Genomic DNA, 23,012 nt, shown 5'->3' on the forward strand with positions numbered 1-23,012 from the left:
CCCCAGGTGCACTCTGAAAGCACAGCCCTGGCTTTGCATGCTTTACACCGGTCGTGCTTTCAGCAGGGCTTTACAGATTGCCTGATCCAGGTTAGGTCCTTTCCAGAAGCTCTTCAGTCCTCCTAACATTTGCATAATGATCTCAATGATGTAATTCTGGTGCGACAGCATGTCGAAACTCTTTTCGGACTTGCGTTAATGACAGTTACAAGAATAAACGAGTATCAAATGGCCTCCTCATCTTTCAGGATTGAGAATGCCATAGATTTCAATGTTTGAAGTGTTTTACACCGGGCTCAGTCCTGCTGAGTGGCCTCTCTAGAGCTAGGTGATGCAGGCATTGGCTTTGTCCTGCTTCGGTAAATATTAACTCCTATTTGGGAGCCTGAATAGGAAGTTGGATCCTACTAAAGACCTACAATTAAAAAAAAAATAGGAGCTTTTCACAGTGGTAGTCTATCAGGATGATACCCTCTGTGATTATTTTTTCCCCCCTAAAACTTTGATTAAAGCATGGTAATGCCCCATGAAAATTCTAAACTAATCAGCTGGAATGAGAAATAGATGAGGATTGCATGAATACTTTATGTAAACGGGAAGGAAGTGAGTCTCTGGGTTTGAGGAATTGTGTGAAGCGCTTCAGGACTTGCAGAGCAGGTAACACCAGGCCGAGTTCCCGTTTCCATCCTCCTGCAGACCTTACAATAAGTCGGCGCAGACCCGAGCTGAAAGGGGATCCCAAGCAGCCGTGCGAAAGCAGTTCTGAGATGATACAAATGAGGCACGGTCTGGCAGTCAGGCTCCCTGAGAAGAAGAAAAACACGTCAGAAAACAATTCATTTCCATTTCCACGTGAGAGGGAATCAGAGGGTTACATGCCCATGTATGCAACACCCAGGGTGAGAGTTCTGGAAAAAGAAAATATCATTTTTTAACAGTTATCCTTCAGCACAACCAATATTATCTGACATCCTGATCATTTCTCTGCCTGGTATTTAATAACTGGAAGTCTGAATATTTGTTTCACTCTCAGCAGCAAAGCACAAAATAGAGTATTTCTCCCTCCAAAATAACCTGTGGGCTGGAGCACCTCTGCTGTGAGGATAAGCTGAGGGAGCTGGGGTCGTTCAGCCCAGAGAAGAGAAGGCTCCAGGGAGACCTTAGAACTGCCTTCCAATACCTGAAGGGATCCTGCAGGAAGGCTGCAGAGGGACTTTGCAGAAGGGTGTCTAGTAATAAGAAAAGGGTTTTGAAGCCGAGGGAGAGCAGGGTTAGACTGGATCTTTGGAAGTTCCTCAGTACAAGGGTAGTGAGACTCTGGAAGAGGTTGCTCAGAGAGGTGGTGGATGCCTCCTCCCTGGGGCTGTTGTAGGCCAGGTTGGATGAGGCTTTGAACAGCCAAGTCTAGCTGAGAGTCGTCCCTGCGCGTGGCAGGGGGGGTTAGAGTAGATGATCTCTGAGGTCCCTTCCGACCTCAACCGTTCTGTGGTTCTGTAGTGCTGTGATTCTACCATTTCTCATCTCTCAGCTATGCTTTCTTGACCCGGCATCTTGTCTGAAGCACGTCTGGCGATGGGCAGGTTGTGCTAGCATGTGCGATTGTTTGTGCTCACTGTGTCTGAATAATTAAATGTGTGAAAGACAACAATTACCCAGATAAGACCTTAGTACTGCAAGGGGCTGTAAAAGCTCTGCTTTTCATTTCCTGAGTGCCATCGGAGGTTTTTGTATTCATCCTTGGTTGTTGTGATGAAAGGAGATGAGTCCAGGGTAACCAAAACCTTTATGTGCTATTTTAAATGTTTGTGGGGTGTTTTTTTTTCCTTCATAAAGCATGTTCTGTGACCTTTCAAGAAATGATCAAAATGTTGTCTTAGTGCCTGCATGATGGAGTTGTGTATCCCAAAGTCCCAATTTTGTGGCGCATTATGAACTAATTAGAGGAGAGACTGTGAGAAGCAATAAAGGGTATTGAAGTTGCACTGATGTGAGATAGTAGCTGACTCCCTAGATTATCTATGCAGCATGGTAAGGCTTGTCTTGAATGAGCATGCAGGTACTACCTGTGAAAGCAACCCAGCTCTGCCAGGCTCCACAGGTTTGCTTCATCCTGTGCTTGAGCATCCCTTGAAAGAGAGGGTAAGATGAGAAAGGGGGGTCAAGATAAGAAAGAAAGGTCAGGATGAGACTGTCCACTACCAGTCCCCAGAAAAGCTGTGGTGACTGGGTCCTGTTTCTTGCTGAGGCAAAAGAGCTCCTGAAAGGTGCTCTTTCCCCCTAAGAGGTAGCCTGATGTTGTGCTCTACTTCTGATCTGGGCAGGCAGTTGGAATCCCCCGAAGCCTTTGAACGTGGCACCTCGAAGGAGGTTGTAGTGAGGTGGGGGTTGGTCTCTTCTCACAAGTAACTAACTAGCAAGAAGACCACAGGAAATGGTCTCAAGGTGCAGAGGGCGGGGGATTGGTTGGATATTAGAAAAAAGGATTTGTTACTGCAAGAGCGGTCAGGGATTGGAACAGGCTGCTCAGGGAGGTGTGGTGGACTCACCATCCTTGGAGGTGTTCAGGAAATGTGTACATATGGCACTGTGGAACGTGATCTAATGGCCGTGGTAGCGTTAGGTGGTTGGTGGAAGTCAATGATCTTGGAGGTCTTTTCCAACCTTAATAATACTGTGATCTCACAAGCCCTACGAGGAGAGGCTGAGGAAGTTGGGGCGGTTTAGCCTGGAGAAGAGGAGGCTCAGGGGAGACCTTCTTGCTGTCTACAACTCCCTGATGGAAGGTTACAGCCAGGTGGGGGTTGGTCTCTTCTCCCAGGCAACCAGCACCAGAACAAGAGGACACGGTCTCAAGCTGCACCAGGGGAGGTTTGTGCCTGAGGTGAGGAGAAAGTTCCTCCCAGAAAGAGAGATTGGCCATTGGAATGTGCTGCCCGGGGAGGTGGTGGAGTCCCCGTCCCTGGAGGTGTTTCAAAAAGGCTTGGATGTGGCACCTGGAGCCATGGTGTAGTTGTCAGGAGGTGTTAGGCATTAGGTAATAGGTTGGCCTTGATGATCTCTGAGGTCTTGTCCAACCTTATTGATTCTGCGATTCTATTAGATGATTCTATTCTACGTATGTAGACATCAGAGCCTTCAGCCTGGACAGTGTCCTTGCAGCAGTGATAAAGACCTCTCCTGTGCTGATAAGGCTGAGTCCTGTGTGATGAATAGTGACCGATCACCCCATTTTCTCTATTTCCAGGAGATTTGTCCTCACCAAGGTGAGAGTCATTCCCAAAGGAGCTTTCGCGGGACTTGGTGACCTGGAGAAAATGTAAGGATGACGTCAGTATTTACAGGGAAACGTTAATTTTGCGTGAAACAATAGTTTCGGATTTTAGGTCCTGTTGTGGTCTGTGAGCAAGCTTCTGTTTCTGAGCTTCATCTAGTTTCATCTTTCTCTTTAAAAATACAAAAGAAACTTCTTTTAGTGCCGTGTCTCAAAACATTGTTGTCATCGAAGCGTTTTTCTGCCAGCAAGCAGACAGTCTCCAGTGAAAGGATTGGACCAGTATGGAATGGCATTGCCAGAGCAGGATCACCTAGGGCAGGACACACGGGAACACATCCGGGTAGCTTAAGAATGTCTCTGGAGAAGGAGACTCCACAACCTCTCTGGGCAGCCTGCTCCAGGGCTCTGCCACCCTCACAGTGGAAAAGTTTTTCCTTCTGTTCCTATGGAACCTCCTCTGCTCCAGCCTGCACCCATTGCCCCTTGGCCCGTCACTGAACGGAGCAGAGCAGAGCCTGGCTCTGTCCTCCTGACACTGCCCTGCACGTCTTTGTCAGCAGGAATGGGGTCACCCCTCGGGCTCCTCTGCTCCAAGCTCAAGAGCCCCAGCTCCCTCAGCCTTTTCTCAGCAGGGAGAATATTCCACTGCCTTCAGCATCCTGCACTGGATCCTTTCGAGCAGTTCCACAAGGTCCTTCCTGAAGTGAGGTGCCCAGAACTGGACATAATATTCCCGATGTGGCCTCACCAGGGTAGTGTAGAGTGGCAGGAAAACCTCTCTGGACTTACTCAGCACACCCTTTCTAATTCCCCCCAGGATGTCATTGGCCTTTTCTGAAACCTGTCAAAACCTCCCTAGATGTGTTCCTGTGTGATCTGCTCCAGGTGATGCTGCTCTGGCAAGGGTTTGGACTTGATGATCCTTTGAGGTCCTTTCCAGCCCTTAAAACTCTGTGATTCTGTGCTAAGCCCATCGAGCACTGCTGTGAGTGGTCATTTTTCTTGAGAGAAGAAAAAAGAAAGTCTTCCTTTTTGTGGCTATGAGTCACCGGTTAGGAAGAAAATAACGACTACAGCAACAATTTTGTTGGCACTGGTTTCTCTCTAGTCCTGCAGGGTTCCTTTAGGCCTGGTCCTTATGGAAAATCATTGAGCTCTCTGGACTATGAAGTGGGTTGCAAAGTGCACTGAAATCTGCCTCAATTACCTTTAATTACTCCGAAACCATACGTCAGATACGTATGGAGGCAGCGATGGTGTAGAATAGGATGCCTCTAAGTGATTCGTTAACCAAATAAATAAACAATCCATGGAAAAGAGCCTGAGTTGGAAATATATAGCTCTGTTACTCATGATCCATGGAGAAGAAATTTGGGGCAGGCAGCGTATAGCCAAACCAAAAAAAACCCAACCTTGAAAATAGAAGTGTGGTTAATGAGACCAACTGAGATCAATATGGCCAACAGTTGCAACCTGAAGTAGCTCACAGATCCTAAAGCTAACCCCTGAAACATTCGTCAGAAACAGTTATCGTAACGTAGGGTCAGTAAAGCTTGTAATCAACTGATAGATTTGCATATAAAAACACAACCTTTGCACGAAAGCTTTTCTTTTCCTTTTTGTACTCCTGCGAGATCACGCAGAGAAAGGAAGACTGAAGCAAATTTTGGTCTATTTAAAGAAAACAGCTATTAATAACCTGATGCCTCCATGTGGTAGGTTGTGGATAGCTTGATGTACACAAATGAGATACTTCAATGTAGTACAGGTTTGCGCTCACCTGGACCTAAACAGAATTGCTCTCTCCAACTCCCTGAAGGGAGGTTGTAGCCAGGCGGGGGCTGATCTCTTCCTCCAGGCAACCGGCACTGGAACAAGAGGACACTGTCTCAAGCTGCGCCAGGGGAGGGTCAGACTGGATGTTACGAAGAAATTCTTCACGGAGAGAATGATTGCCCATTGGAATGGGCTGCCCGGGGAGGTGGTGGAGTCACCATCCTTGGAGGTGTTCAGGAGGAGACTTGATGGGGTGCTTGGTGCCATGGGTTAGTTGATTTGATGGTGCTGGATGATGGGTTGGACGTGATGATCCTGAAGGTCTTTTCCAACCCGGTTTATTCTATTCTATTCTGTAGAATTCTTTAGTGTGTTACTGGGCATTGCCCTACATCTACTTGAAAGAAGGTTGTAGTGAGGTGGAGATTGGTCTCTTCTCTCTAGTATCAAGTGATAGAAAGAGAGGAAATGGCTTCCGGTTGCACTGTGGAAGGTTTAGGGTAGATATTGCGGGGGCAAAACAATGTATTGAAAGGGTGGTCAGGCATTGGAACCAAGGGAGGTGGTGGAGTCGCTGTCCCTGGCGTGTTCAAGAAACCTGTGGACTTTGCACTTTGAGATACGGTTTAATGGCCACGGTGGTGTTAGGGTGATGGTTGGACTCGATGATCCTGGAGGACTCTGAAAAAGACCAGTGTCTCATGCAGTCCAACATGGCTCTACACAGGATTTCTGTATCATTACCAGATCGTTTCTAGCTGTGACTCTGAGAACAAGGTCAGCTGTAAAGCCCGGAAACTCCAGAGAATGCTGATCTTTGGAATCATCTGCTGGGGATGACCTGGTTGAAAACAAGGTCCATCAAAGATGAGTCCTCATCCTAACTCTGTTGTATTTGTGGTCAAAGCGAATGAAGGCTTTTGAACACGATGACCAACGCTTTCTGGCCATCAAAGAAAAATCATTCTGTATCATTTTTTAACGTTTCTGCTTTCCGTATCTCTTAGTTTCCTCCTAAACACCCAAACAGCTGGGACCTTTGAACAGACAGATGTGTTTTTTTCTACAAAATGTCAAATATTTCCAGCTACTTCCAGTCAGGCTCCACTCACAGTATCCAGGAAAGATCCTGTTTGGTTTCCATTTGGACCTTCCGTAATGGACTCGCTCAGTAGTGTGACCCAGAAACGTTGGCATGGACCACTTGATCTGCCCTCCCTTGTGAAGCTCCAGGTTTAGTTACGAAGTCCGAATCTTTCCGTTTTCATCTGGTGTGGTGTGGTTGGGTTCTGGTTTTGCTGGGGTTCTGTTGGGTTGGTTGGGTATGGTTTTTTTTACTTCATTCACCTCTAACCTGGCAAAATACAGACTGGAATTTTACTTGGTGAAATTGTCACTGGGATAATTTTGCCATTTTGAAGGGGGTTTTTTGAGATAATGAGACGACATTTGAATATTTTCTAGCTCGTTGTTGTCTGCACTTTGGCCACAACAACCCCATGCAGTGCTACAGGCTGGGGACAGAGTGGCTGGAGAGCGGCCAGGCAGAGAGGGATCTGGGGGCGCAGGTTGACAGCGGCTGAACCCTAGGCCAGCAGTGTGCCCAGGTGGCCAAGAAGGCCAATGGCATCCTGGCCTGCATCAGAAGTAGTGTGGCCAGCAGGAGCAGGGAAGTCATTCTGCCCTGTACTCAGCACCGGTTAGGCCACACCCTGGGTATTGCGTCCAGTTCTGGGCCCCGCAATTTAAGAAGGACATTGGGACACTCGAACGTGTCCAGAGAAGGGTAACGAGGCTGGGGAGGGGTCTGGAGCACAGCCCTGTGAGGAGAGGCTGAGGGAGCTTGGGGGTGTTTAGCCTGGAGAAGAGGAGGCTCAGGGGAGACCACCTTGCTGTCCACAACTGCCTGAAGGGAGGCTGTAGCCAGGAGGGGGTTGGTCTCTTCTCCCAGGCAAGCAGCACCAGAACAAGAGGGCACAGTCTCAGGCTGTGCCAGGGGAGGGTTTAGGCTGGAGGTGAGGAGAAAGTTCTTCACAGAGAGATTGCCATTGGGATGTGCTGCCCAGGGAGGGGGTGGAGTCACCATCCCTGGAGGTGTTCCAAAAAGGCTTGGATGTGGCACCTGGAGCCACGGTGGAGTTGTCAGGAGGTGTTAGTTATTAGGTAATAGGTTGGACTTGATGATCTCGTACATCTAAATTTATTCAGTTACTGCAAGCCCGTGGAATGTGCATTCTACAGAGGAATAACGCTTCCCCAGCATGGTCTAAGAGGAAGACCCTTCCTGTCCTCCTAAATAGGATGTTTAATGTTGGGAAATAAATCGGCAGGCTGTAAGCATCTGAGTTTTCTCTTACTAAATGTGCAACATGAATTCTCCTATCCCAAACTGCTTCAGAAAGCCACAGATCTGAGGAACATCCTAACCATCTTATTGCTTGCAGCTCTCCACCTCTCGCCTCATGTTAATTTGGATGTTGAGGGAAGCAGATTAGTTTTTCTCAATACATTTAATCTGCTCCAAAGTTTTAGCCAATCAGAACACGGCAGCTCACCCGGACTCCTGCTCAACCAACTTGTTTGCACTCCCGGAACTAATTAACCCTCCGGTTGCTAAATTTAAAAGGAGCCTTGTGCAGGCACATACCTGACAAAATCAATGCGACGTGCTCTGCATCTGCTGTGTCATCCTCAACCTGTGCTGGACATGCCTAATGCGGAGGAGAGACAATCTGAAGCAATAATGAAGGCTCCCTTTGTCTCCTGCTAAGTTTCATCTTATTACTGCAAGGTAGCAAAACAGACTTGTGCATGTTGGTCTGGCAAGGTCTGAGTCAAGCAGCACAATTATAGGAACCTTTGTCTGATTGCCTCACCATATGCAGGCCAAACAGGCTGAACGTTTGTACCCTGAGGCACAGAAGGCAACCAGCAGTCATGTATTCTGTTGGAATATTAGATGCCTGTAATACGTGCATCTGTTACACATAGGCGAATTATATGCGTGCGCACCAGTGTAGATTAGGGATTGACCCGCCGCAGAGCAGCTGTGCGGAGAAAGACCTTGGAGCGCTGACGGACAAGGAGTTATCCGTGAGCCGGCAATGTGCCCTTGTGGCCGAGAAGGCCAACGGTATCCTGGGGTGCCTTAAGAAGAGCGTGGCTATCGGGTCTAGGGAGATTCTCCTCCCCCTTTTTTCTGTGCTAGTGAGGCCTCATCTGCAGTACTGTGTCCAGGTGTGGGCTCTGCAGCTTCCTCACTTGCGCTGTATGTCACGTGCTGCCTCGTTTAGTATGTGAAAGGCTGTGATTGGATAAAACCATGAAAGCTCCTCTGAGTAAATGGTTAGGATTGAGCGTAACTAAGCCGTTTGGAAATTGGATTTAGGCAGGAGTTCCTTCCTATCTATTTTTTTTTCATCCTTTGGGTAAGTCTGCTATTTATGGTTTTGCAAGAAGCAAAATCTGGATTTGCAGGCTCTGCTGCGACATGTAAGGTAAATAGTGCATGTTTCCAAAGTATTTATCTGTGGTGAAAGCAGGGGGTCAGGGCATTCTTTAGGCCACGTTATGTACTGAGCAAGTAACAATCATACCGCGGCAATAAATACTGCAGGGTACGTTCGCAAGGTGCAGCTCCACAGAGATTGAATTCTAATTTACATTATAGGAAGTTATGTGCAACATTCTGCATCCTAAGGGCAGGGCATGGAAAAAACTATTCTACTTAATGCATTTAAATGAGTCTAAATATGCATTCTCTCTCAGGGAAATGGGGAACTAGAGCTCAAAACCACTAAGGTGAGTAACCGGCATGAGCAAAGCAATTCAAAGTTCAGGCTGACATCCTAAAGGAAGTGTTTTAGTGGGACCGCTGTTATGGTATGAATACGTTGGAAGCCCAGTGTGGTCCTGATTCAGTTTCTTCATGGAATCATAGAATGGTCTGGGACTGGAAAGGACCTCCCAAGGTCATCTGGTCCAAACCCCTGCTGCTGTAAGCACCGGATCAGGTTGTTCGGAGCCCCGTCAAGCCCCAGCCTGAATATTTCCAGGGATGAGGCCCCAACCGCCTCCCTGGTCAACCTGTTCCAGCGTTCCACCCCCGCCTTCTTTGAAAGCAGAGGCTGCGTCCTATGTTCTAAACGGAACGAGTAGCGAAAGAACGGTTTGCTGCATCATCATAGAATCACAGAATTGTTACAGTTGGAAAAGATCATCGAGTCCAAGCATTGACCTAACACCACCGTGGCCATTAAACCATGTCCCACCTGGCCTTCTGTTTTGTGGAAGAGACCTTACACTGACAAAACCCAAAAACCAAAACAACAAAACCAACCAACCAAAAAAGAGCAAAACAACAAAACCAACCAAGCGAAAGCAGAGCAAAGCAACAACCCAAAAAAACCCAAACGGCCGAGAGGTGGGCTTTTGTAATCCATGTCAGTAAGTCACTGCTGATGTCAAAGAGCAGAGCTTTTAATTGTAGATTTGTTAGAGTTCAGCAAATGCACAACCCCATTGTAATGTTTTGGTAGCACTTGGGTGGACAAATGAAATAAAAACCCTTAAAAGAGGCAGCTGGAAAATGTAAAATCAATTCATAGTGTCCCTAGCAGCATTTGCTAATTGTGCTGTTAAAAAACAAGTCCCAGAATTCATTCTAATATTTGCATATTTTAATTGAAATATGTTAGAGGACGAGAAAAGAAGCGTTCCACAATTCTTTCTGTGTGGTTTGGTATCCTGATGCTTGCTTGCTTTGATGGAATAGATTTAGAAAGGAAGGGGGAGTGGAAAAAGTAAAGAAAATGCATTTTGCAATTACTTCCCTCGGGTGAGTAGGAACAAATGTGGTAGCGATGAACTGGTAGCAGAATCTTCAGTTGTTAACTGTGTTGGCATGAAGCCAGCATTAGAGACTGAAGTATTTAAGGCAAGAATCATCTTGGACCTAATTTCTGGTCCTTGCTTTACAGCTGTCTAGACAGAGAGACAGACAAAGCAAAAAAAAAAAAAAAAAAGAGAGAGAGAGGGAAAAAAAAAGAGGGAAATCCACTTTTCTGAATGTGTGCTAAATGCTTTCATGCCTCTCCCTAGAGACAAACTGTTCAGGTTCCCTGAATTCATCAAAGGCGAGACGTGGGCAAATGCTTCTGCGAGTTCTCCCTCCTCTTTAGGAGCAAACTTTGATCCAGCGTTCCTCTGCCTTCCTCTACGCAAAGACATCAGAAAAAATTAAGTGCAGACTCCAACCAATTAGCTCTCGTGCATGTCTTGTGGGCTCTGAAGCAGCCTCATTTGTTTAAAGTGAGATCTGAGGGCGAGATGCACAGTTCTCCGCGCAAAGGGCAGAAGAGCCTCTCCAGATGAAAACGTGACAATTAAGAAGACTTTTTGTCCTTGGTTACTGTTTGTCAACAGGCTTGCGCTGCCCTTACACCATTTTCTGGACCGCTGCTAGAGCAGTGGTGATCAGGTGAGCCGCATGCTGTGGCTGTTTGTAGGGAGATATTTGGGAGATATTGGCTTCCATTTTGCCGGGCTGGCTCACACTAAGACTTTGCACCAGAGTCATGAGGCTCAGTATTACAACCGATAAACATAGCAAGAAGCCTCAGATTTGATAGTTATCCCATGGTGCAGAAGTAATACCATAATCTTTCCTCTTTTCTCTTGTGGGGTATGCCTTATGCATACTGAGGAGGCAGGATTGATGCGTCCACCTACCAGCTAGCTTTCTGAGAGTCATCTCTGGTGCTTTTGTGTTTTGTTTTGGTTTGGTTTTTTTGTCACTTCAAGAGAGGCCATAGCCAGTGTTGTCAAATGCAAGCTGGCTGTTGGCAGAGGTAGGTTTTCCCTCCTGCACCCATGTCTCTTCAGTTTTCATCTCTTCCTTCCAGGAGCTGCACTCTAGTTTAAAGTTTCAATATGTATTGTAATTTGAGATCCTTGTACTTTCGAACTGGAATCAGTGACCGTCTAAGTGGAGAAGAGAAGACTCTTGGGAGACCTTATGACTCCCTTCTAATACCTGAAAGGATCCTACAGGAAGGTTGGAGAGGGACTTTTTACAAGTGCCCCTTTGTAGGACAAGGAGAAATAGATTTAAATTGAAGGAGAATTGCTTTAGATTGGATCCTAGGAAGAAATTCTTCTCTAGGTGGGTGGCAGGACTCTGAAATGGATTGTCCAGAGAGGGTGTGGATGCCCCCTCCTTGGAGATGGTCAAGGCCAGGTAGGTTGGGACCCTGAATAACCTGATCTAGCTGAGAGGTGTTCCTGCCCATAGCAGGGAGGTTGGATTAAATGATCTCTCGGTCGTCTCTTCCAGCCTAGGCCATTCTACGATTCTCTGATTCTTAAGCTGAGTAATACATTTATGAAACTTCCCTATTTGCAGCAGAAAATTGAATGGGAAGTCGGAATTGCTGGTTCTAATTGTGTGTTACATTTCCAAATGTAATGCACGGCAAAAGGTGTCTCTTCTCATGACGCCTCAGGCTTTTTCTCTGATCTGAAGGATTCCATTTTTCTCGATAAAACAAGTGTAATCAGCTCTAATATCCCTGAATAATTTGGGGGAAAATATTGTCCATTCTGTCCTATGAAGAGAGGCTGGGGGAGCTGGGCTTGCTTAGCCTGGAGAAGAGGAGGCTCAGAGGAGACCTCAGTGCTCTCTGGAACTACCTGAAAGGAGGCTGTAGCCAGGTGGGGGTTGGTCTCTTGTCCCAGGCAACCCATGACGGAACAAGAGGACACGGTCTCAAGCTGCACCAGAGAAATTTAGGCTGGAGGTGAGGAGAAAGTTCTTCCCAGAAAGAGCGATTGACCATTGGAATGCGCTGCCCAGGGAGGTGGTGGAGTCACCGTCCCTGGAGGTGTTCCAAAACGGAGTAGTTGTGGCACTTGGAGCTACGGTTGAGTTGTCACGATGTGTTAGGTCATTAGTTGGACTTGATGATCTCTGAGGTCTCTGCCAACTGGGTTGATTCTGTGATGTTGTGATCAATTGCATTTTAACTCCAAAATAGAACGGAATTCAGAATAAAGTCTAATGACTTGAAAAGGAAGAGAATCATGAAATCCTTGGGAGACCTCCATATTCAGCAGCCATTGGAATGTGCTACGCAGGGAGGTGGTGGAGCCACTGCCCCAGAAGCGTCTAAAGAAAGACTGGATGAGGCCCCTAGTGCCATGGTTTAGGTGATGAGACGGCGATGGGGTATAGGTTGGACTCGATGATCTCGAAGGTCTTTTCCAGCCTGGTTAATTCTGTATTCTGAGGAGGGTTACCAGTTGGACTCGGTGACCCTGAGGGTCTTTTCCAGCCGGAACATGTCTGCGATTGCGTGAAGGCAGAGTGGCACCAGATCAGATGGGTCAGACCAGATCGGGGCCATTTTCTTTCTAGAGGATTTCAGAAACACTTTCCCCACATTCGTTGTGTCTTGCTTTTCCGTTGATGTTGGGAATCACGGTAGCGGGGTTGGCACGCTGCGGTGAGGGACGGTGTCCCGTCGCTCTGCAAAGGCCGACGGTAACCTCGGCGTTTACAGGACACAAATGTTAAGACGAAGTCAAGGCATTTATTTTCCAAGCAGGAGATGCTGATTCCCTGACACCATTATATTGCGTGGCCCTTTTGTCCTGTTGCTGCAAATGACTGAGGTGGGTTTCATCATTAGGTTACTGGTTGCTTTGCTCAGTGCAGAGGCAGCTGAGCACGTTGTCATTATTAGTGAGCTGCATTGTGATTTTGCTATGGACAATGCTGCTGGTCCCTATTCATCCCGGGCGTAAAACCAGACGTTCTTTGTGCCCATTGCTGGCTTTGTCACCGAGCCAAGTACAATTTTGCTTACAAAATACTGGAATTTTTGTTTTGATTTCTCGGGTAGTAACCTGGCTTTGATGGAAGCTTCCATGTATGTGCTTGAGCCTTTAAAAATAGGTAAGAACGGAGTGTACCTTTTGTAAGTAAACTACTTGCCGAATCACAGAATTGTCAGGGTTGGAAGGGACTTCGAGGATCCTCTAGTTCTAACCCCACTGCCATGGGCAGGGGCACCTCACACTAGAGCAGGTTGCTTGGAGCCACCTCCAGCCTGGCCTTCAAAACCTCCAGGCCAGGGATGAGGCTTCCACCACCTCCCTGGGCAACCTGTGCCGGTGTCTCACCCACCGTCATGGTGAAAAACTTCTTCCTCCTCCTCTAGTTCCCCTCAGTCCTATCCCTACCTGACACCCTAAAAAGTCCCTCCCCAGCTTTCCTGCAGGCCCCCCTCAGATACTGTCAGGCCACGATAAGGTGTCCTGGGAGCCTTCTCCTCTGCAGACTGAACAACCCCAACTCTCGCAGTCTGTCCTCGTAGGAGAGGAGCTCCAGCCCTCTGATCGTCTTTGTGGCCCTTCTCTGGCCACCTTCCAGCAGCTCCAGATCCTTCCTGTACTGGGGGCTCCCGAACTGGACACAGTGTTCCAGGTGGGGTCTTTTTCTCTGGACCTGCTGTTAAACAAGGCTGGTCCCGGTACCAATTCTCGAGGGACTCCTCTCGTGACTGGCCTCCACTTGGACGTGGACCCATTGAAAGCCGCTCTTTGGGTGCAGCCATCGAGCCACCTCCTCATCCACCAAGTGGCCTATCCATCAGACCCATACCGCTTAACTACTTCCTTCCTTCTCTTCTATTTTGAGTGAGAGTCTCTGGTGATACGTTTGTAGATTGATTTTCCATATTTTGAAGTCTTTAAGTGCTGGGTATTTAGGATTTTGTCGTTTCCTGTCTGTGCGGTGAGGGAAGGGCGAGTACGACACGGTGAAAAGGATTTGCTTCTCCCTTCTGCTCCCCAAACCGTTAATGTCCTGTAGGAAAACTGGCAGCATCAGAGCTCTCCGGAGGGGAAGGGAGGTTGTGTATTCTCTTTGAGGGTTAATGGGCACGTTTGGAGGCGAGCAGCTTTGAGGTGCTGCAAGTGGCAGGAGGTTTACGGATGACAGGAGGATACCGCACTGAGGAGCAGGGAGGGAGCGGCCTCAAGGGTCACGAAAAGGGTTTTGCGGAGGTCGGAGGAGTTTACTGCCGCTTGGAATAAGCCACCGTGGAACTCCAAAGGCACTTGGATGTCAGGGTAAGGGGATATATAAATCTTTTCCGTTCTCTTCCAATATCCTTTAAGGATTTTTCTGTCTTACATTTCATTATGCTCATTTCTAATCTAATAAAACCTGCCTTTATTGAGCTTAGAATCATAGGATCATGGAACGGTCCAGGCCAGAAGGGACCTCCAAAGGTCATCCAGTCCAGTCTCCCTGCAGCCAGCAGGGACATCTCCAACCAGATCAGGCTGCCCGGGGCCTCATTGAGCCTCATCCGGAATATCTGCAGGGAAGAAGCCTCAACCACCTCCCTGGGAAACCTGTTCCAGTGATCCATCACCCTCACGGCGAAGAACTTCTTCCTCATGTCCAATCTAAGTCTGCTCTTCTCTGGTGTGAAGCTGGTGCCCCTTGTCCTGTCACCGCAGGCCTTTGTGAACGGCCTCTCTCCATCCTTCCTGTAGGCCCCCTTCAGGTACCAGAAGGCTGCTATTAGGTTTCCTCGGAACCTCCTCTTCTCCAGGCTGAACATCTCCAGCTCCCTCAGCCTGTTCGCACAGCAGAGGCGCTCCACCCCGCCTCCCCCCCACCCCCGCCCCGATCATTGTTGTGGCCCTCCTCTGGACTCTCTCCGACAGGTCCGTGTCCTTCCTATGCTGAGGGCTTAAAACCCTTTAATTCCTCTTTGGGTCATTTTGTGCGGAGGAAGGTCAAGACCTATTGCCTCAAGGTCCTGTCTTGATGGGCCGTCATACGGCACTAATCAGACAGCTGAGAATCAAAACAGGTTGGAAAAGACCTCAGAGATCCTCAAGGCCAACCTATTACCTGATACCTAACACCTCAGGACAACTAAACCGTGGCTCCGAGTGCCACATCCAATCCTTTTTTGAACACCTTCAGGGATGGAGTCTCCACCACCTGCCTGGGCAGCACATTCCAATCCCTCTTTCTGTGAAGAACTTTCTCCTCACCTCCAGCCCTAACTTCCCCTGGTGCAGCCTGAGACTGTGTCCTCTTGTTCTGTTACATCCTCACCGCATGCTGCCTCACCTCGGCTCCACCGTTCCCTGAGCCCAACCTCCCGTTTGGGGACCTGGCGCCGTGAACCAGGCCGATCGGAGGCTGAAGGCTCAGCCACAGCAGAGAGGTACACTCTAGAGGGGAACAGAGGAGAGGCAGCACATTTTGCAGAGAGAAGTAATTATGGATCACAGTTGTTCTGTGGCAGCCACGTGCCCAGGCATAACTGACAGCGCACGCTGTTTATTTAAAAATAGGCTCGATTGTGCCCGCGTGCCGCGGCGGCAATCTTCGACGTGCTAACGAGCAAAGCGGCTTTGCGCAAGCCTTCATCTGTCTGTACCAAGGAGCCTGTTTTGTATTCCCAGGACCCAGAGTGCATCCGAATAGCACATTATGTTTTCATCCTACTGTGCTGCCAGGCACCGTGCTTTTGGGGTAAGAGATAAGGTGTTAACAACTGAAACAGGCTGTAAAAATGAGGGGGAAGTTGTGTCAGCAGGGGGTTATTGCTCAGGTCAGCAGATGAGGACCTACTAGTGGGATCTCAGCTGAGCACTGCCCAGGTTTCAGTCCCAGGGGGCATCCTCCTGAGAACTGGCCGGTATCACTCTGTTCTAGGTTTCAGGAATCCCTCCCTCGCAGGGAGATGGATTTCAGATGTCGCTGCCTTGATCAAAATCTGTGACAGATTTATTCATGGTTTTGGTGGTGTGCTGTCAGCATCGGTCCCAGCAACGCCACAGGAAGGTGTCTTTTTATCTGCAGATCTAAGGATGCCTCTGTTCTCCACGGTTTGTGACTCGGCTGGCAGGTTAAAAGCTTTCGGCAGCTGGCTAAGTGGCAAAGCTCTCATTTGCCCCGGCTCCCTTTGTTCGTAGGAGGGTGAGTGATTGCAGACTAGTGACCATCCTCTGGGGAAAATCATCCAGAAGCCCTCTCCTCCTCTTCCTGCCATTGCTGACTCTCAGTAGCCTTTTCGAAATCTCTGGAGCTTACTCCACCACTGACCCTGTCTAATCCTACTGATTGTTAGTAACTGAAGGCTAATTAGGAAGCAAGTTGCTATGGTAATTCCTGAGTCATACACATCAAGAGAAAATAATGCTAAACCCACTCGTGCATGGTGGCTATTAGCATAGTTAAACAAATTAAAATGCATAATTCATTCAGATTTATGCTGGCATGCAAAGGAAGACACGATATGCAACAAGGAAGTTTCTCCCTCCCTACCATGGTTTCCCCTTTTGTAGCGATTGTCTTCCTTTCTTTGTCTTTGAGTGAGTTAGGAGTGAACGACCAAAGGGATTTGGGGTTGTTCCTCACCCCCCACCATCCCCTACCCTACAGGCCAGACTAAATGCGTCAGAACGAGGTTCTCGCGATGGGAGAGCGACTCGGGCGGAGGGCGCGAGGACGCGGAACCCCCCTAGATGTCTAGGTCACTTATGCGTATTCGGTCAGCACATCGGTGATGAATGGTTTATTTTCGCGTGGATAGATTGGTGGCCTGAATACCCTGAGATGATGATCTCAGCCTGTGCCCTCAGGAGAGGGTGATTCATGGCAAACTAGGGCCCCTGCAGGTGGCTTTCGGCAGCGGCCTCTTTTGGCTAGGCTTTGAAACGGCTCTGCGGCGGAACCAGCGTCTCGGTGGGTGCCCGGGATCCTTTGCGGCCGCGGCAGGTTGATTGGTTTGCTTCGGCTGTGCCGTGCCGCAGCTGCGGGTAAATGGAGTCTTTTGCCAGACGTATCTGACAGAGTCTTTTCAACCAGGTTTTAAGGAAATGCAACCCAAAGGAAAATGAGGGGGAATTCTTCCTCGTGTAATGGGAATCTTCCTTCTTCTCCTTGCAAAGTAATCATGTCACGTTCAGATCTTTGCTCTCCTGACGAGTCTCCATCTGCATGTCTTTAAGGAGGGAGGAGGAGGAGGACAGGAGAGAGTGCATCCTGTTGCTACCCTTCTGGACAGTTTGAACGAGGAGGCAAAATGCATCTCAATGAGTCACAGTACTGGATGGAAGATAGGGGTGAGCCGAGTTCAGGTCGTATCCAAGCGAACACGAGTTCCTCTGCCCCTCTCAGGCGGCAGCAGGTAAATGCCCCTAAACTGACCGTAGCAGCCCATAAAGAAAGAAGCGCGCAGAAATGCAGCCGCTGTGGTCACATAAATAAATGGGAGTATTCTCTGGGTGGCCTCTTGGGACTTGTAGGATGCTGGAGGTGTGTTCATTTAAGTGAAAACCAATTAATAAGAAACATGTGCCACCTAAAGGCAAGAAACCTCCAATCCACCCTGAAACGACAAATAGACACACCCACACCACCACCACCCCACCCACCCCCCACCCCCCACACCCCCCAAAAAAAAACCCCAAAAAAATCCAAACCACAAGAAAGGCAAAACAAAATTATAAAGATTAACTATGTCAGAGTGAAACCTCTCTGACAACGAAATGGGAACATCTGTTTGGGGGCTCTGTGTGGTCCTCAAATTAAATAAGTGCCACTGTAGAGACAAGTCCTGAGCCTGCCATTTTGAAGTACCCAGTAAATGCCAGCGGTAATTTATACCCCCAGGAACACACATTGAAAACCGTTACACCTGGCTGCTGCCTAAACTGTCTTCAGCCAAGGTTCTCTGCTGGACATGGGGCACAAGAGAATCATCTGGGGAATCTCTTAGCCAAGGACATCCTGCAGAGCCATCCTCAAAGTAATATGGAGAAGATAATGAAAGTCTGGTACCTGTCTGTAAAAGAACGAGGAGCGTACCGGCCACAGATTTATAGACTTAGTCGGGTGGGAAGGGACCCTCAAAGATCGTCCTGTCCAACTCCCCTTCCGTCAGCGGGGGACACCTCCAACTAGATCAGGCTGCCTGGGGACACGTCCTGTGTGATCCTGAACGTTTCCAGGGACGGGACCTCAACCACATCCCTGGCACTCTCTTCCAGTATTTCACCACTCTCATTGTGCAGAGATTCCTCTCGATGTCCAACCTGAATCTCCCCAGCTCCCGTTTCAAACCGTTGCCCCTTGCCCTGTTGCTGCAAGCTTTTCTAAACGGTGCCTCTCCGGCTTCCCGTAGGTCCGCTTAGAAAAATCTTCCCGGAGTCCTCCGTTCTCCAGGCTGAACAGCCCCAATTCTTTCAGCCTGTCTTCGCAGCAGAGATTCTGCAGTCATCTGATCATCCATGCCACATCTTCTAGACCCACTCCAGCAGATCTATGTCTCTCTTGCATTGGGGGTCCCAGAGCTGGACACAGCGCTACAGGTGAGGTCTCCCCAGAGGAGAGCAGAGCGGCAGGATCCCCTCTCTCCGTCTGCTGGCCGGTCGTCTTTTGATGCAGCCCAGCCTGCCATTTGCCTTCTGGGCTGCAAGTGCCCGCTGCTGGCTCATGTCCAGCCTCTCATCCGCCAGCACCCCCAAGTCCTTTTCTGTATGGCTGCTCTCAATCTCATCATCCCCCAGCGCTGGTCCCAGTACAGACCCTGCCGGATGCTTTCCGTGTGCCATACCTCTCCGCACGTAAGGGAAACGCACCCCTGCCCGGAGATCCTGTTAGGAATGCGGTTAACCTAAAGATAGAACATCTATCGGAGGAGCTCTGACCGTGCTCCAGAATGTGTTCTATTTGTTTCTTGCTTTTGGTCTGAAGACAATGAAAAGAATAGATGTCTGGTTTTCAGTCAGGTGGAAGGAATAGCACAGGAGCTGCCTTTTAGTTTTGAATTTGTCATTCAGCGTACCCAAAGCATTCCTTTGAGCAGGAAAACTAAATTGCCCCCGTGGGATTGCCCTCAAGCTTGCGTATTTCTGTGTCCTTTTGTGTACCGAGCTATGTGCCTTCTAATGAGCATCCTATGTGAAACGACAGGAAAAGAACTCCTCCAAAATGTAGACTCATAACACGAACGCAGATCAGACATGTTGAAATTAATGGATTTCTGCATCCTGTGCGGAGTCGGAAACCTCCTTCGCTCTCAACTATGCCAGCGATACTAAGCAGAAATGCCGAGCTTCATTATGCTTTTATCGGTAGTATTATTTTTAAGGAGTTCTGGAGCCCCTATTTTAGGAAGGATCTGGAGGTGCTGGAAGGTGTCCAGAGAAGGGCCGAGAGGATGAGCCGAGGGCTGGAGCTGCTCTGCTATGAAGACAGACTTGGGGAGTTGGGGCTGGTCAGTCTGGAGAAGAGAAGGCTCAGAGGAAACCTAGTTGTGCCCTTCCGGTATCTGAAGGGGGTTCTAAGAAAGCTGGGGAGGGACTTCTTAGGCTGTCAGGGAGTGATAGGACTTGGGGGGGGGGGTGGAAACAAAATAGAAATGGGTAGACTCAGATTAGATGGCAGGAAGAAGCTCTTCCCCGTGAGGGCGGTGAGACCCTGGCACAGGTTGCCCGGGGAGGTGGTGGAAGCCTCATCCCTGGAGGTCCTGAAGGCCAGGCCGGATGATGCTGTGAGCAACCTGCTGTAGTGTGAGGCGTCCCTGCCCATGGCAGGCGGGTTGGAACTGGGTGATCCTTGAGGTCCCTTCTGACCCCAACGATTCCAGCATGACTTTTCCAAGTGGTGATTTTTGTGGGTTTGGATGTCGTCAAGGACATCCTCAGTAATATTTTTTGCAAGTGTTTTACTGGAAACTGGAATTTGTCAGGCTTGTGTGCAGTGAAAACACTGTTTAGTTCCAGTGTGTTTACATCGGTACAGGAAGACAGAAAAATATTCTAAGTATATGCAGTGCAGTACAGCCAGGGAATAGACATAGCAACTTCCAAGGGAAACATCCTTTTTTAATTCAAACCATGTTTCTTGTCCAGACTTCTTTAAGTGCTGTGACTGGGGAGGAACATTCCTCCTAGTTTTCCCTTGATGAAGAAGGAAGTACTGCTTCAGAGAAGGGGTTTTTTTGCATCATTTCTGGCTCCGACCTCTTCCGATGTCCCCAGTTAGATATGACCCAGAATAGTGTGGAGAGGAAGGGCTCCCAGGGACATCAAAGCGCTCTTACGCAGGAGAAACGGAAAGGCCACGAACTGCCTGTGGGCTCTCAAGAGTTTTGCCTCATTCCTATAGAGATTTCTCTGGGGAAATTGGTCCTGAGGACTCCCCATCAAAGGGCTGATTCCAGTCTGAGGACCTTCTTGCCTCTCTGGCATTTCTGCAAGCCTAAGTTACACACCGTAGCTGTGGAAGAGTCCCTTCAAGGTATGTTACGAGCAATGTAATTTGTAAATGGGGTCAGATGTGCACAAAGGCTGCTGCCGGCTGATTTTAGTGAGCAAGTGCCGTCGTGTGGCCTCGAGTCTATTATTTTTGTTGCCTTTATTCCACCATCGAGCGCAGGCATGGAACGATGGGGGCCTCCTCTCTCACTCAACTAGTGACAGGACGAGAGGAAATGGCCTCAGGTGGCACAGAGCCATCCTTTAATCACAGTTGTCTTAGGCAGACCTTTAGACTGATATTTAAGCATGCAGGAACAAGAACAAGGACAAGAGGAAAAAGTTGGTGAGGGGTGTGGAGCACAGCCCTATGAGGAGCGGTCGAGGGAGCTGGGGTTGCTTAGCCTGGAGAAGAGGAGGCTCAGGGGAGACCTTATTGCCATCCTCAGCTCCCTGCAGGGAGGTTGTAGCCAGGAGGGGGTTGGTCTCTTCTCCCAGGCAACCAGCACCAGAACAAGAGGGCACAGAGTCAAGCTGTGCCAGGGGAAGGTTTAGGCTGGATGGTAGGAAGAAAATGTTCCCAGAAAGAGAGATTGGACATTGGAATGGGCTGCCCAGTCACCGTCACTGGAGGTATCACAGTATCACCAAGGTTGGAAGAGACCCCAAGGATCATCAAGTCCAACCTGTCCCAACAGACCCCGCAACTAGACCATGGCACCAAGTGCCACATCCAATCTCCCCTTGAACACCTCCAGGGACGGTGACTCCACCACCTCCCTGGGGAGCCCATTCTAATGACGAACGACTCGCTCGGTGAAGAACTTTTTCCTCACCTCGAGTCTAAACCTCCCCTGGCACAGCCTGAGACTGTGTCCCCTTGTTCTGGTGCTGGTTGCCTTGGAGAAGAGACCAACCCCTTCCTGTCTACAACCACCTTTCAGGTAGTTGTAGAGGGCAATGAGGTCTCCCCTGAATCTCCTCTTCTCCAGGCTGAGCAACCCCAGCTCCCTCAGCCTCTCCTCATAAGGCTTGTGCTCAAGGCCTCTCACCAGCCTCGTTGCCCTTCTCTGGACACATGCAAGTGTCTCGATGTCCTTCTTGGTGTTTGAAGGAGGTGTTTGAAGAAAGACTGGATGAGGCGCTTAATGCCATGGTTTAGTCGATGGGATGGTGTCGGCTGATACGTTGGACTCGATGATCTCGAAGGTCTGTTCCGACCTGGTTAATTCTTTATTCTGTATTTAGGCACGGCCTGAAATTGTGCCAGGGGAGATTTACATTGGATAGCAGGAAAAACTTCTTGACTGGTAATGTATTGGAACAGGCTGCCCAGGGAGGTGCTCGAGGAACCATCCCAGGAGATGTTCCAAGAGCCGTACGGACGTGGCACCCGGGGATACAGTTTAATGGCCACGGTGGTGTTGCGTTGATGCTTGGACATGATGATCTTGGAGGTCTTTTCCGGCTTTATAGATGCTGAGATACAGAAGTTTGGCTCACATTTTAGCACGTGCCTCTTTCCCCCTGTGAGGATTTTGCTATCTGTGTGCAGCCCGGCGCCGCGTGCTGCTGCCGCAGGTAGTTTTGGTCAGGCGGAGGCACGTGGTTTTCTGGAGTTTCTGAGTTGGAGAGCTGTTCAGTTAGCGGTCAAGTAAGACTCTAGATACTTGTCGTGGTTTAATGAGCGGACAGATCGCTCTGTTGCCTCAAAGGTGGCAAAAGAATAACGCTCTCACAATGGATTGCATTGTTTTGAAACTGCGACGTTACAGGTCTACATAGTAGTGAGCATAGCAAAGCGTATGAAATACAGAGGAATCCCCAGTCTGGACTTAACACGCAAGCTCAGTAAGCCAAAGCTTTATGCAAACTCTCCTTACAGCAGGCCAACCAATGCAGACCGAAGCCCCAGTACTCCTTTTCTCCCCCACCTGGGGTTTACCATAAGCCCCAGGGCTTTCTCCCAGAGCCTTCTTGTCTTAAGGCTGAGTACCGTCAACTGTCCCAGCCTCAACTGTCTCCACATGGGAGGTTCTCCAGCCCTCTGATCATCTTTGTGGTCCTCCTGTGGACCCATTCCAGCAGTTCTACATCTTGCTTGGGCTTGAGCCAAAGGGCAAGGATAAGAGTTTGTAATGGTCGAGATCTCAGTGACACCCAAACAGGAAAACCCAGAAGTTTTTATGGCAGGCAAGCATGAAGACAAGACAGAAGGAAATCTCTTTTTGGGCAGGGGAACCCACAGCTATTTCCCAGGGAGACTAAATGTCTTCAGGAGGACATCTGAAAGATGTACTGGGTGGTGTCAGCAGCTATCAGATTATGCCTGCATTTGCAATGGAGCGTAACATCTGGCAGCGATAATATTTTTCTCGTCACGGATCAAGTCACGGAGGTTTATTGCCGCTGAAGTCAGCGTAACACGCTGTGTGATTTGCTCTGGTGGATACTGAGAGTCCTCCTCTGGAAGCCTGGAAAGAAATTGTAATGCCAGAATTGAGGAGTAAAAGGGGATCTTTATTCCAATTTTTTCTCCTAGGTAAAAAGTTTAATCGTGCATATCTGAGGTGCTCGCTGTTCTCAATGTTCCCGGTTCTGTAGCATATTGGAGGTAGTCATGGACCGGTCTCCGGAGAGGCCTTTTGCGCTTGGATCCGGACGTGCC

The 23,012-nt window shown here is 48.9% G+C and overlaps 1 protein-coding gene across 1 annotated transcript in view; it reads left to right on the forward strand.

Moving 5' to 3' along the window:
* FSHR (follicle stimulating hormone receptor) overlaps positions 1 to 23,012 on the forward strand; it is an 84,088-nt gene that overhangs the window by 34,709 nt on the left and 26,367 nt on the right. Inside the window, exon 2 of the mRNA XM_009900097.2 lies at positions 3,245 to 3,316. Within this exon, the coding sequence (XP_009898399.2) occupies positions 3,245 to 3,316 (72 nt within the window). The remainder of the gene's footprint in view (positions 1 to 3,244; positions 3,317 to 23,012) is intronic.

Source organism: Dryobates pubescens, chromosome 2, assembly GCF_014839835.1.
Source record: "Dryobates pubescens isolate bDryPub1 chromosome 2, bDryPub1.pri, whole genome shotgun sequence".
In the NCBI taxonomy this organism is placed as follows: Eukaryota; Metazoa; Chordata; class Aves; order Piciformes; family Picidae; genus Dryobates; species Dryobates pubescens.